This window comes from Salvelinus fontinalis, chromosome 15 (assembly GCF_029448725.1).
Source record: "Salvelinus fontinalis isolate EN_2023a chromosome 15, ASM2944872v1, whole genome shotgun sequence".
In the NCBI taxonomy this organism is placed as follows: domain Eukaryota; kingdom Metazoa; phylum Chordata; class Actinopteri; order Salmoniformes; family Salmonidae; genus Salvelinus; species Salvelinus fontinalis.
In genome coordinates, this window is record NC_074679.1 from 6,621,660 (window position 1) to 6,637,037 (window position 15,378).

The 15,378-nt window shown below is 41.3% G+C and overlaps 1 protein-coding gene across 4 annotated transcripts in view; it reads left to right on the forward strand.

The window, feature by feature from the left end:
* Positions 1-15,378, forward strand: part of LOC129811342 (serine/threonine-protein phosphatase 2A 56 kDa regulatory subunit gamma isoform-like) — a 66,921-nt gene that overhangs the window by 39,638 nt on the left and 11,905 nt on the right. For all 4 annotated transcript variants that reach the window (XM_055862561.1, XM_055862562.1, XM_055862565.1 and 1 more), the window contains 5 exons: positions 7,661-7,860; positions 12,390-12,500; positions 13,000-13,092; positions 14,931-15,061; positions 15,229-15,288. In XM_055862561.1, the coding sequence (XP_055718536.1) occupies positions 7,661-7,860; positions 12,390-12,500; positions 13,000-13,092; positions 14,931-15,061; positions 15,229-15,288 (595 nt within the window). The remainder of the gene's footprint in view (positions 1-7,660; positions 7,861-12,389; positions 12,501-12,999; positions 13,093-14,930; positions 15,062-15,228; positions 15,289-15,378) is intronic.

Below are 15,378 nucleotides of genomic sequence, written 5' to 3' on the forward strand. Positions count from 1 at the left end.
TGAATTCTGTAGGAGGCATCTCAGTTTCAGGCCGGGTACTCAAGAAATGGTGCATCGCTGCCAAACCTTGTTGATGCTCAATGGTGGTGTATAGAGACTCCACATCCATGGTGACTAAAAAGGAAGCTGTGCCTATATTCTTCAATTCCTTAATTTTGTTCAACACATCTGTGGTATCTTGAAGATAGGCTGGAAGTGACATCAGAAAAGGCTTAATAAAGTAATCAATGTACTTAGAGATGGGCTCTGTCAGACTTTCATTACCACTAATGACTGGTCTGCCTGGGGGGCTTTCAAGATTTTTGTGGATTTTTGGAAGAAGGTAAAAAGAAGCCATACGTGGACTGCCATTGAAAAGAAATTTGAACTCATTGTCTGAAATGTAACCATTTTCCTTAGCTTCTGTGAGGATCCCTTGCAATTCAGTTTTTAGGTCCTCTGTAGGGTTGAAGGTAAGAGATTGGTAGAATTGGTCATTGTCTAATTGACGGTAGGCTTCTGTCACATTTGTCTTTACACCACACTACTGTAGCACCGCCTTTGTCTGCTTTTTTAATTACAATCCGTTCATTTTTGGATAATGATTCAACTGCATCCCTCTCTGTCTTAGAAAGATTACGTCGTGTTTTGTTGGAATCACTTTTACCCTTAAACAGATTCTCCACATCAAAATTAACTTTCTTGGCAAATGTATTTAGTGTGGCATTCTGGACTATGGGACAAAAAGTGGACTTGGGCTTAAAAGGTGTTTTAGAGGGAACAGAAACTGCCTGACCTGAGACACTGGCGTCTGTCTTTGGACAGATGTTTTGCTTGTACCAGGCCTTCAGATGTAGATTCCTGTAGAAACTAAATAGTTCAATCTTTGTATTAAATTCATTCGTTGAATATGTGGGGGCAAAGGACAGTCCTTTAGACAAGACCCTTATGCAATCATCAGAAAGGGGTTCTCCAGAAATGTTGATCACAGCCTTGTTCTGGTCCTGCTCCGTGTGGTTTGATAGTCTTGAAATCTTCCTCCCCCTTCGTGTTGGCCTCTTACGCGTCCTCTCCCTCTCTTGTTGAGGAACCTGCATGACTCCTCTTCCTGATCTAAAAAATCTTGGGAGGAGCTGGCCTCTGAGCGTCTGGGGTGATCCTCATTGTCACTGCTTGTAAAGTTGAAAGAAACAGATCTAGGCTTCCTTCTCTGCAGATGTGATTCTGAATTCTTGCGTGTTGGTCTTCTCCAGGCAAAGACCTTGCCATCTCTATAATCTACTTCATCTCTTCTAAATTTTCTTAGCTTGTCTTGCTTCAATGTCAGAGTGAATGTGTCTACTTTCTCTTTCAAGATCTCATCACATTGCGCTTTGTTAGAAATGTCACTGTGTTCTGTGATTTTCCTTTTTACTACTTCAATTTCTGTTTGGACTACTTGTCTGTCCTTTTTAGAATCTTCTATTAGAAGTAGCATTAGGTCAAAAGAACACTTGTTGAGAATAGCCTCCCATTTAGCTTTAAATCCAGTTTTACCTTGTGCTCCATTAGCTGGAAACTTCATAATACGGAGTCCTCTGGGGATTAGGCCTTTCCTCCAATAATCAGACAAGGTGATAGAGTTTTTGGATTTACAAACTACAGGCCACTAAGTACCCTGGTTTAAATGAAGATATGGATTTACAAACTACAGGCCACTAAGTACCCTGGTTTAAATGAAGATATGGATTTATAAACTACAGGCCACTAAATACCCTGGTTTAAATGAAGATATGGATTTACAAACTACAGGCCACTAAATACCCTGGTTTAAATGAAGATATGGATTTACAAACTACAGGCCACTAAGTACCCTGGTTTAAATGAAGATATGGATTTCTCACCCTTCCTGTAGGGTCGTGATGGGTCCATTTGCTGTCATCTAGTGGACATTTTGCTCTATTGCCCTCAGCTATGTTTGGACTGTTGTTCATGTTTTGCTGTGGTCTAGTGTACTGTGGAATATATTGCTTTCTTGTTCTGGACACTTCTCCCAGTCGTGGTTAGGGTTGGGACTGCCTCTCTGGGTGTTCTGATGCTTCTAACTTGGAGTTGTATGCTCATGATAACATAGCTACAGTATTTCACCTTTTCATTTGTATATTATTGCTTACTAGTTGTGTCCAATTTGGTAACCACTCCCTCTTCTAATTAGGGCTAATTGGAAAAGCCTTTCAAAAGAGGACATTGTATTCTCCCTTTTCTGTACTCCCTGACGAAGGCCATGCAGCCGAAACGCGTCGGTTTTTAACAACTTTCTTTCTATTGAACATGCCATACTAATAAAGGCATTTTAATTTATTATATGAAGAGTGCCTTGGTCCTCCTTTCTTTTTGATTTAGCTTTTTACTTTGGCTACACACATCACTGGCCTCTCTTCTAGCTGTTTCCATGTGCAATAGGCTACGCAAGCCTCTTCCCTATAGGCCGTTCCTCTTATTGTGAATTTCCAGGTAAAGTGACTATGCATAGATATTAAACGGTGAGTAGCTGCAGTGTTAGAACAATGGGGGGGGGGTCAATATAAATAGTCCAGGTGGCCATTTTGATTAATTGTTCAGTAGTCTTATGGGTCGGTGGTAGAAGCTTTTAAGGAGCCTTTTGGACCTAGTCTTGGCGCTCCGCTACCGCTTGCCGTACGGTAGCAGAGAGAACAGTCTGACTTGGGTGACTAGTGTTTTGGGCGTAACTCTGACACTGCCTAGTGTCTGACACTGGCCATTTTGAGGCTGTAATCGAACCCACAAATGCTGATGTTCCAGATACTCAACTAGTCTAAAGAAGGCCAGTTTTCAGCTGTGCTAACATAATTGAAAAGGGTTTTTCTAGTGATCAATAAACTTGGATTAGCTAACACAATGTGCCATTGGAACACCAGAGTGTTGGTTGCTGATAATGGGCCTCTCTACGCCTATGTAGATATTCCATAAAAAAGTCAGCCGTTTCCAGCTGCAATAGTCATTTACAACATTAACAATGTCTACACTGTATTTCTGATCAATTTTATATTTTAATGGGGGAAAAATGTGCTTTTCTTTCAAAAACAAGGACATTTCTAAGTGACCCCAAACTTTTGAACGGTAGTGTAGGTCCTGGAAGTCAGGAAGCTTGGCCCCGTGATGTAGTGGGACGTACGCATTACCCTCTGTGTAGCGCCTTACAGTCGTATACCAAGAAGTTGCCATACCAGGCCGTGATGCAACCGGTCAGGATGCTCTCAATGGTGCAGCTGTAGATTATAATATTTTATTTTTTTAGGTTCTGGGGACACATACCAAATTTTTCCAGTCTCCTGGGGGGGGGGGGGGGGGGGGGGGGGGGGTGTTGTTGTGCCATCTTCACGGCTGTCTTGTGTCATGACGTTGCCCTCTTTGGGTACAGCGAGCACCATCCCCCTCTCTCTATCTCCTACACTCAGGCTGCTGCGACCTCAGGTGGTAAATTCCTGGAGGAGATTATCTCCTCATGGCCACAGTATAGAGAGAGTGAGTTTCATAGAGAGGACAAAGGAATTTCTTCCACCTCACAGAACTGGAGAACCGAATGAAATTTATGTTCTGGAGAAGGTACAAAAGATTGAAGAATACAGCTACGAACTGGTCCGTTAGGTACAATTTTGTGAAACTCATGGGAGACAATACGTCCACATTAACATAACGCTGTTTATACAATAGCCTCAGTTATGAGGTTTACATATAATTGTTGTGTAAGATGAGTGAGGATGATACTGTTTGTGAAATTGTGTAATGTGATTTTGGACTGTTTTAATGAAGGAAACTCCAATTCCCTAAAGTTCCACTAAGTCATTGGCACGCCTCCAGGGGCACAGCCAGGACCTGGCGTCATGAGACAGCCTTTTCTGCTCTTCCGAATAAAACCCCCACCCGGGTTTTCTATCACCAGACCAGCTTACCTCGATAGCGAGAGGGCCAAGGTTTGAGAGGAGACCATAAACCTGAGTATAAGCTAAGGTTTGAGTAGATGGCTGAATCTTTTAATCATACCACGTGGTTAAACTCTTAAACTATCGATACCGACAGAATATGAACTAGTATTTGATATTAATTACTAGTCTGCAGCTAGGAATTCGGTATCATTGAACGCGAAGACTGACAACCGCCGAAACATCTATCTATAACGACATGAATGAATGTCACTCTGAACTATCCATTCTAACCACGACAGAGGGAGGACAGACTCTCCAACAGAAACAAACTTTTCAACAGAGATCCTGACGACACACTGAGCGAAAATATACATATTGATTGCAATTCTTCCCGAATGAGTGAGCGTTCATGTGCAAAGGATTAGCATTTCAATTGTTATAATTATCACTGTCTAACAAGCCGCCATACTGGTTTAGCCCACTAGGGCACATTCCCCGATCATTTCTTTGTAACCATATCTTGTTTGTTTTATGCATTTTGGTGAGTACTTAGTTAGTAAATAAATGATTTTAAGACAATTGATGTATGGATGACTCATAGTGAAGACTGGGTTCGTGCAGATAACCAACAATTTACGACATTTGGAATGAGACTAACGTGAGGAAAAGAAGAATTCATTCATCAGAAGACTAAGTGATCAGATATTAAAATATCTGAAAGTTTTATATTAGCAAAATTATAACTTTGTAATCTGAATATTTTCCTTGGTGCCCTAACTTCTGAGTTAATTACAGTTACATGTTTAAGTAGTTTAATCACGTAATATTAATTACAGAGAATTTGATTTATGATTCATCTTCAGTTTAATGATGCCAAAGACACAAAACACTTGTCACTGACAAAGAAAACACCATGAAAGCACTAAAGGGTCTTGTGTTACCACCTTATTAATAGGCAGTGTACAGTAGGATGCATTGATCTGTTGATTGACTGGTGTAGGACTGTAGAGCAGCTGTTCCCAACCCTTTTAGGTTACTGTACCACCAACTGAATTTTGTTTTGATCGGAGTACCCCTGAAGTACCCCCTCATTTTTATTTATCAGTAGGCCTATGATCTCAGGCTTCTCAAGTTCCCCCAGGGTCCTAGTACCTCTGGTTGGGAACCACTGCTGTAGAATAATACATTTTCCTCTGGTGTGGATGCTCACCAATGTGTTAGTTATGAAACCTATAGTTGATCGTTATCCTTTTATAGTTATTGGCTTGGTGGCAGGCCCTTAACTCTGACACATCTACTTGTAGGTACGTCCAACTAACGTTAGCCAACTTGATTGAAAAAAATATATAAAATGACACTTGTTTACTTGACCTACTATGAGCTACTTAAGTCAAATCCATCACTTCCGTTGTTTGGCTGTGCCCATAGCAACGTATTAAGACAATTTGGTGGACAGTAAGTGTTAATTTGACAGCTCTCTGTGCTGCAGCATGACAGCTCTCTGCGTCGAAACTGACCCCCCCCCCCATACATTAAATTATGTGCTGTGGAATGTGTCCCATTTTGTGTATGTTGGCATGTTCTACTGACGTTATCTCTTGGGGTGGGCCATATTGCTTAAATCAGATCTCCGTTTATTTTTTTTTGCGTAACTGACGGACAATTTGCGTAATCTCGATTTTTAAAATGACAAAAATACATTTCTCTAAGCTTTGTTGTACAAGAGAAAGTTAAATACATTGAATTTCAAAAAGTCTGAAAAAGTCAAATGAATTCAGCCCTTGTGAAATTATTCCTCAGTTAAGCCTTCCACAACCATAAGGCCTGCTAATTATGTCATTATTTTATCTGAATAGTTGAACCTGCTTTCTTTGCAATAATTACTGATCTGTCTTTGAAAATGCTATTTTTGGTAAATTTTAACCAGAACCATGCATAATGCACATTCACTTCTCGTAGCAGGCACTATAGAAAATGAACACAGGTCTTATCAAACATCTCTCAAGCACAAGCCCACGTGCTAGTGATTAGGCAGCTAATGTTTTTATTTCAAGTTTAGCCAACTTGGATCTATTTGCTAACAAGGCAGAACAGTTGACTTGTTATGAACACACCATTCTATCCATCTCCAACTGTTTGAGCAGCACGTTAGCCTGTCCACTTTGTTCCATTCTGTCCATCTCCAACTGTTTGAGCAGCACGTTAGCCTGTCCACTTTGTTCCATTCTGTCCATCTCCAACTGTTTGAGCAGCACGTTAGCCTGTCCACTTTGTTCCATTCTGTCCATCTCCAACTGTTTGAGCAGCACGTTAGCCTGTCCACTTTGTTCCATTCTATCCATCTCCAACTGTTTGAGCAGCACGTTAGCCTGTCCACTTTGTTCCCTTCTATCCATCTCCAACTGTTTGAGCAGCACGTTAGCCTGTCCACTTTGTTCCATTCTGTCCATCTCCAACTGTTTGAGCAGCACGTTAGCCTGTCCACTTTGTTCCATTCTGTCCATCTCCAACTGTTTGAGCAGCACGTTAGCCTGTCTACTTTGTTAAGATGCCTACTTTATTTCTCAGAATGAGAACGAGTTGCCAATTCCTTTTTATATAATTGTGTTTTTATGCTTATTGCACACTTTGTATACTTTTTTTTTTTTTTAAAGACGAGACTAGTATACATCTTTGGCTAAAATGCTACTAGCGGCATGTGGGTCTGAAATGCCACGTGAGACAACCTGAGCATACATTTGCCATAATCAATGATAATTGATAGTCCCGTTTCAGTAGTGTCTGCTCTGCAGTTTGATGAGTTGAGACATCAAAAGGATATTGTTAGGAAAGTAAACTCCTATTGTCCATATGACTGATTCCAACAGAAATGGAACTTCAAATGCAAGTAGCGAGTTGAAACCACTTGTCAGAGGAAGGAGTGATATGTCGTTGTTGTGTGTGTGTGAGACAGCCGGAGGGGCTTGGCAAAAAAAAATACTTCTATTGCGATACAGGCATTTGGAATATCGCTCACAAACATATATACATTGGAATTAATCAAATGAATTTGATATTGCCCAGCCCTAGTTTTCTGTCATGCTGACTGCCTGCCACCCTGCCATGGCAGATGAGGGATTAGTCATGGCATATGTGCCTGCTGTCTTTGTTTACATTGGCAGTGTTGTTATTGGTGACTTTGGGACATGGTGCAGGCTGTGCAGCAAGAGTGTATGTTCTGAGCATTTTGGTTACCAAGGTGGAAACAAAGTTCTTAATTAAAATTCTTAATTAACTCTGTATAGTACGCACACACTTTTCAGTTGTGTATTTGACCAAATGAAGCGACTGACTACACATTTGTCAACTCTTATATATTGCCCCCCCCCCCCCCCCCCCCCCTTACACATCTGTTGGCTTTTATATTTTGCCCCCCCCCCCCCCCCCCCCCCCCCCCACAAATCTACTTATTTTGTGGGAACAGGCAAAGATGTCCCCTACTCAGATAAAAAAAAGCCATAACATTTTGTCTGGTCAAGCAGGGATTTGAACTTGAATTTTGAGCAATAATTTTACTTTGCGTTTCAAATTCTATGAAGGACCTCCCCAGCTTTAAGACCATGTGGGTTTATAAAGAAGTTGTCTCAAGTGAACAGGCTCACCTGGAATGTGTACTTCTGTTGACAGTGTATTTTTTGGGTTTACTTTTTTTCTATATGTAGTTTGTTGCATGCAGTGAGAACTATTGAATTGAAAATGACATCTCTCTCCCTCAGACTGTGCTCCGGCGGAGCAGGAGAAGCTGTTTGTGCAGAAGCTGCGCCAGTGCTGCGTGCTTTTTGACTTCCTGTCAGACCCACTAAGTGACCTGAAATGGAAGGAAGTGAAGCGGGCGGCGCTGAGCGAGATGGTGGAGTACATCACGCACAACAGGAACGTCATCACAGAGCCCATCTACCCAGAGGTGGTGCACGTGGTGAGTGTCAGTAGACTGACTGGAGGAGAGGAGACACCCCTAAGGCCAGCTCGGGCGGGGTGTCTCTATGGCTGGGTAGGGCTGGTGCTATGATCATCTCTGCTACTGCCCAGAATGTGCTACTTTCTGACAGTCTGAGCTGTCCATCAGAATGTGCTACTATTGTGTCCCTACTGTTCAGAATTGAATACAAAGGGTAGTGTAGCACGTGTTTCAATATTACCCAATGTGCAACCATAATCTCTAATCTCTATTGTGGGTAGCGCATTGAGTGGGTAGGACAAACAACCTTCTGACAATCTGACCTACTGTTCAGGATGTGCTACCCCCAATTATTGAAAGCAATGACATCCAGAAAGAGGCGACGCGAGAGGTTTTACTCCGCCCCAAAATCTGTCCATGAAATTACGAATGTAGGAATTTTTAGAGGTCAATGAGTGTTGAATTTGGTCAACAAAAAAATGCCATCGCTAAACTCCTACATGAGGCTTATTGGATGAGTTAAGCCACTGCTTATAAGTTAAGTATAACAATGAGAAATCTAACATGTCAAATATCAAGCTCGGGACTCCATGCTTTTGGATTTCTGACTTGCTAGCTTGATGCCAAGATCAAGCTTCTTGGTCACAGCAGAGACATTCAATCCCATCCTGGATCAACATCCCTGTTGCCTAAATTGTTTTGTGCATCATCAAATTAAATACAATAAAGTATGTGTATACAGTTGAAGTCGGACGTTTACATACACCTTAGCAAACTACGTTTAAACTCAGTTTTTCACAATTCCTGACGTTTAATCCTAGTAAAAATTCCCTGTTTTAGGTCAATTAGGATCACCACTTTATTTTAATAATGTGAAATGTCAGAATAATAGTATAGGGAATGATTTATTTCAGCTTTTATTTCTTTCATCACATTCCCAGTGGGTCAGAAGTTTACATACTTATTGAGTGTATTTGGTAACATTGCCTTTTAAATTGTTTAACTTGGATCAAACGTTTTGAGTAGCCTTCCACAAGCTTCCCACAATAAGTTGGGTGAATTTTGGCCCATTCCTCCTGACAGAGCTGGTGTAACTGAGTCACGTTTGTAGGCCTCCATGCTCGCATACGCTTTTTCAGTTCTGCCCACACATTTTCAATGGGATTGAGGTCAGGGCTTTGTGATGGCCACTCCAATACCTTGACTTTGTTGTCCTTAAGCCATTTTTCCACAACTTTGGAAGTATGCTTGGGTTCATTGTCCATTTGGAAGACCCGATTGCGACCAAGCTTTAACTTCTTGACTGATGTCTTGAGATGTTGCTTCAATATATCCACAAAATTTTCCAACCTCATTATGCCATCTATTTTGTGAAGTGCACCAGTCCCTCCTGCAGCAAAGCACCCCCACAGCATGATGCTGCCACCCCCGTGCTTCACGGTTGGGATGGTGTTCTTCGGCTTGCAAGCCTCCCCCCTTTTCCTCCAAACATAGCGATGCTCATTATGGCCAAACAGTTCTATTTTTGTTTCATCAGACCAGAGGACATTTCTCCAAGAAGTTCGATCTTTGTCCCCATGTGCAGTTGCAAACCGTATTCTTCCATTTTTATGGTAGTTTTGGAGCAGTGGCTTCTTCCTTGCTGAGCGGCCTTTCAGGTTATGTCGATATAGGACTCGTTTTACTGTGGATATAGATACATTTGTACCCGTTTCCTCCAGCATCTTCACAAGGTCCTTTGCTGTTCTGGGATTGATTTGTACTTTTCGCACACAAGTACGTTCATCTCTAGGAGACAGAACGTGTCTCCTTCCAGAGTGTTATGACGGCTGCATGGTCCCATGGTGTTTATACTTGCGTACTATTGTTTGTACAGATGGACGTGGTATCTTCAGGCGGTTGGAAATTGCTCCCAAGGATGAACCAGACTTGTGGAGGTCTACACTTTTTTTCTGAGGTCTTGGCTGATTTCTTTTGATTTTCCTGTGATGTCAAGCAAAGAGGCACTGAGTTTGAAGATAGGCCTTGAAATACATCCACAGGTACACCTCCAATTGACTCAAATGATGTCAATTAGCCTATCAGAAGCTTCTAAAGCCATGACATCATTTTCTGGAATTTTCCAAGCTGTTTAATGGCACAGTCAACTTAGTGTATGTAAACTTCTGACCCACTGGAATTGTGATAAAGTGAGTTATAAGTGAAAAAATCTGTCTGTAAACAATTGTTGGGAAAATTATGTGCCATGCACAAAGTAGATGTCCTAACCGACTTGCCAAAACTACAGTTTGTTAACAAGAAATGTGTGGAGTGGTTGAAAAATGAGTTTTAATGACTCCAACCTAAGTGTATGTCAGCTACCGACTTCAACTGTATGTGTTTTTACCCCGGTATGGTACAGAAACGGTATAACAGTATCAACATCTGGATACTGCTCAACCCTACTGCCCATGCTTTCACAGATGCTATAATGGTACAGATACAAAGATAAGTCCCCTATCTCTATGGCCTGTTGTTCACTTGTGTATCTGCCCCCTCATTCGCTAGAATGGTCACACCTGATCTCGCCTTCCATCTTTGAGGACATGTATTTCCATTAGTCAAGTGACTGCTCGAACATCTTGTCAATATAATAGACCATCTTTGGCAATGAGGAAAGTTGGAATTGACTTCCAGAATTGACATGAACCCTGGTTACTGCTCAATAGGAAGTAGCTATTGATGTCAAAGCTATGAAAAAAATTAAATAAATTAGAATTGAAATATGGAGCGCGAAGCAATACTCTGCATGCGTGCCACCCAGTTAAGTTAGCCCATCGTGGTTTTAAATGTGAAGTGTCATTATGGCTCGGCGTAATGCTTTCATGGATAAGTGTAAATGCAGCAAACCTTTTCATGTGTCAAAACCTTCCTTTTAGTCCTGATTTAAAAATATATAATATATTAATTTCATAATTCTTTGCCCGAATGCCAAATCTCCAACTCTAGTCTTCCTTGTCTGTCTGACGTCAACACCCAAGTCCAGTCTGAAATGTTTCTCTAGAATAGATCTAAGCTTCCATATGTAGCTGGGCAGCTAATGAGAGTTATTATAATAATTTGACAGTGAATTAAAAAAACGTCCCTCTTTTGAATGAATGGATCTTCAAATCCAGAGAACTCTTAAATATCTTCAAAAGGCAGTTCATTATTTGAATTACATACAGACAAGATGACATATTAAAATGTGAAACACATCTCTCTCTTTTTTTCCAAAGCTAAATCTGGGTTTGAACATAGCGTACCTAGCTATCAGCCCAACAGAAATAGCAGTGTTCTATTCCTCAGGCCAACTGCACTGTCTCATGATCTGTCTTTACTGGCAGAAGCAGTTATAGCACCCCCCAGTCAGTCAGTTATAGCACCCTACAGTCAGTCAGTTGATGTTCAGAGACAATTGGTAACCCACTTGGGTCAAAGGAAAGAACGGTGCCAAGTGGATACTAACTAGGGACGTGTTTTGAATACTTCAGACATTCCCCCCCCCCTCTTCCCTTCCTTGTTCCCTTGAGGTAAACACAGGTCTAGAAGTGATTTTAGATGGGATAACGTGCTCTTGTCTATCACTTTCACTAATTCAGCTCTGTGACTAGTTTAGGGCTATGCAACTGGCTGTCCGCAGGCCAAATCCAGCCCGTTTTTATTGATTTAGACTGGCCCTTTGATCAATTCTGAACATTAAAAAATATCTCATCCAAACTCTGACTTTCAGTGTCGAAATGACCAGTACTATAGTGGGTTGTCTGTGTTTTAGCGGCCTTTGTTGCATGTTGACTATTTTCTTTATTTTGAATTTGGCTCTATCGTTTTGAATGGTTTAAGCTACAAAATACTTCTGAAAGATTCGACTCTAAGGAACACGTACGTGCCTTTTTTGTTTCCCCCTCTGACGCTCACAAGGACTTGTTTGAAGGGAGTGAGACAAACAATGCACCAAATGACAGTGGGAAATTAATTCAAAGCATACTTCCTTCAGACTGAAATTTGGCATTACCTGATTTGACATATTTTTGTTATTTATTGAGATGCTTAGTTATTTTTTTTTTTAGATTACCTAAAGTTTTAGGAAGCTTTTATTAGTTGAAATAAAAAAAAATAACAATGGTTGCTTCTTTTCCTTTTCAATTATCATCTAATTGTTGGGTTGCGACTCTGTCTTTCTAAATTACTTTTAGCAACGTTTAAGAGAACTCCTTTATTTGGTGTCGCTTTAAAAAAAAATGTTTTTATACATTTCTTCAGAATAAACACGTAGCACATGTTTTACAAATATATATATATATTTGTATATATATATATATTTTTACATCTGGCCCCAGTAAGAATATAGTTGAATAGCCCTGGTTTAAGGTATGACGGAAAGGTCAAGTATGTGTCCTTGTCAATTCTGTTACATTCAATGTAAAACAACAGCCACTGAAGCAATTTGACTCCATACTGGCCTTCATCACTGTGGTCTACTGACTCTGAATATACTCCCCCCCCCCCCCCCCCCCCCCCCTCCTTAGTTTGCGGTGAACATGTTCCGAACGTTGCCTCCGTCGTCCAACCCCACAGGAGCAGAGTTCGACCCCGAGGAGGACGAGCCTACGCTTGAGGCTGCATGGCCACATCTCCAGGTACCTAGAGATATTTACTAACCCAGCTCACATGGCCTGGGTCGTGTTAATTACGCACCAAAATGAAGAAAACAGACTTAAACCGGAAGGAACTACATGGACTTTTACCCGGCAAATTTGTTTTCAGTTGCATGCCCTAATGAACACACGACCCTGCTGTTTGAGTAAGAATGAAGTGTTGCAGACCTTACATTCTCTCAAGTACAGTGCTGTATAATTAAAGTATCTAATCAGCATAAACAGTCATTGGACCTTCCTTACCTCTCGGCTTGGACAAAAAGAGCACGTCTGTTTTTATTATCTATCATTGTGATAGGATGTTATATACAGATATTTCCCACCAAATTACTGACGCTGTTATGTGATCTAATGAAAATTAGGTTGTCTAATTATGTGATCTAATGAAACATATTTTAGATTTTTACCAAGCGTTTTTGTAAGGAAGGGCACTTGCTATGCATTCTGCAAATTATGCATTTTAAAAATGTTTTCTTTCCAGCTCGTCTACGAATTTTTCCTTCGGTTTTTAGAATCTCCTGACTTTCAACCGAACATAGCAAAGAAGTACATCGACCAGAAGTTTGTGATGCAGGTAAGAGCTGAAAGAAACATAGATTATGCATTTTAAATTGTCCAAATGGACAAGTAAAACAAAATCACTCAAATGACAATATCAAACAATTAGGCTACTCCGATCAGAATTGGATCAGTGTCTTCCTGATGCGATCTTTTGCTCAGTGTCCTCCCAATCTCTGCAGAGTGCATCGGAGTGAAATTAATATTGACCTACATTGACTGGCACGAATGGTCTTCTAATCATGCAGTCGTGAGATGTGTTTTTGAGACAGTGAGCCTAGCTGTGTTTGCACATTTGTTGATAATAATTACTAGTGTGGGGTCCTCCCGGGTGGCGCAGCGGTATAAGGCACTGTATCGCAGTGCTTGAGGCATCACTACAGACCTGGGTTCGATCCCAGGCTGTGTCACAACCGGCTGTAACCGGGAGTCCCATAGGGCGGCGCACAATTGGCCCGGCATCGTCCGGATTAGGGGAGGGTTTGGCAGGTGGGGCTTTACTTTGCTCATCATGCTCTAGTGACTCCATGTGGCGGGCCGGGTGCCTGCAGGCTGATTTCGGTCGTCTGTTGAATAGTGTCTCCTTCGACACATTGGTGCTTCCAGGTTAGGCAGGCAGGTGTTAAGGAGCGCGGTTTGGCGGGTCATGTTTCGGAGACAAGATGTGGCAAGGAGACAAGATGGTAATTGGATCGCAATTGGATATCACGAAATTGGGAGAAAAAGCGGGGTAAAATTTAAAAAATCCCAGTTATAGCAATGAAAATCCTAGAAAAGTAATGGTGTGCATCACCTGTGTGTGGGCTGTTGCTAGAGGGGAGGGAGACATTTGCGCAGCAGGTAAAATAAAGATATACAACAGACTTAACTACATGGCCAATTCAAAATATATTGTGTAGTTTAGCTAGTTAACTATTTAGCTATTAGCATGTATTCATTTTATGTCCAATGTCCTAAAATAACTTTCCACCGGCACTCATGTAGAACCGCAAATGCCCGACACCCAGTTGGTACAGGTGCTCATGTGGAACCGCAAATCCTGAATACTCCAATTGTAAAACCTTCAAGCGCTCAAAATTGGCCAGGATTCGTCTCCTAACCTATACTGACCATGTAATTCTGACAAAGTTACTAATTGACAAGTAACTCCTATGACCTATGCTGTCAAGATTTCCCCTGAATATTTTAACCTTTACAAATGGATAAACATCTTTGTTAGCTACCTCGTCCTACGTAGTCTTTTGATCCCTGGTTCTTTGAATGAGGGAATTATTTTATGAAGACAAAGTATTTGGTTGTAGTTGTAATATTGCAGGGAGACCAACCCTCCTCCTGGAGTGTCCAGGAGAGCTACGGAGTGTCCAGGAGAGCTACGGAGTGTCCAGGCTTTTGCTCCAGACCTGCTCTACCATGGCTCATTTTGTTTAAAAAAAACATCAGCTGCTCAACAGGACCTTGATAAGCTAACTCTTGTGTTTTGAGCAGGGTTGGATCAAAGGCCTGCACGCCCAGTAGCTCTCCAGGTGTGGGGTGGGGGGGTTGGCAGACCACGTGTTTTATACTTTAGCCCATCAGTGCAATATTTAACTTTGGGGAGGGTTAGGTGCCTTGCGCATGGCACAACGGCAAGAGATGCACGACATGGGATCAGAGACCAGCAGTCTTCCAATGTCAACACCAGTGATACTAATGAAGGATATTTTTATTCAAGCGTTTCCTTGCATCATACAACACAATTTTCAGTCACATTTTTTTGGCACATGGTGTTACAAACCATTTTATTTACTAAAGAAATCTTTCCTTAAAAAAAAAAAGTGAAATGTTAAGCACTGGAGGGATGTCATGTGTCCACAGCTTTTAGACCTGTTTGACAGTGAAGACCCACGGGAGAGGGACTTCCTCAAAACTACTCTCCACAGGATATATGGGAAGTTCCTGGGACTACGGGCCTACATCAGAAAACACATCAATAATATATTTTATAGGTGAGTTTAATCTTAGCCGCTTTTGTTTTTAGGTCAGATATTTTAACACATCAAATCGATTGCTAAAGATTCAGTGGGGACAACGCGGTTGTTTTTTTTAGTTTCAAACCACTAAGAAATGGATGTTTGTTTGTGTAACTAAAATGTAATGTCTCTGTTTTTGACAGGTTTATCTATGAGACTGAGCACCATAATGGAATAGCAGAATTACTGGAGATACTTGGAAGGTACACCTTAAGCTCTAACTCGGCGTGTATTGCAGTACAGTTAGTTTATTTTGGACTTTTATCCAGTCTCATAATGTCTTCTGGACTGCA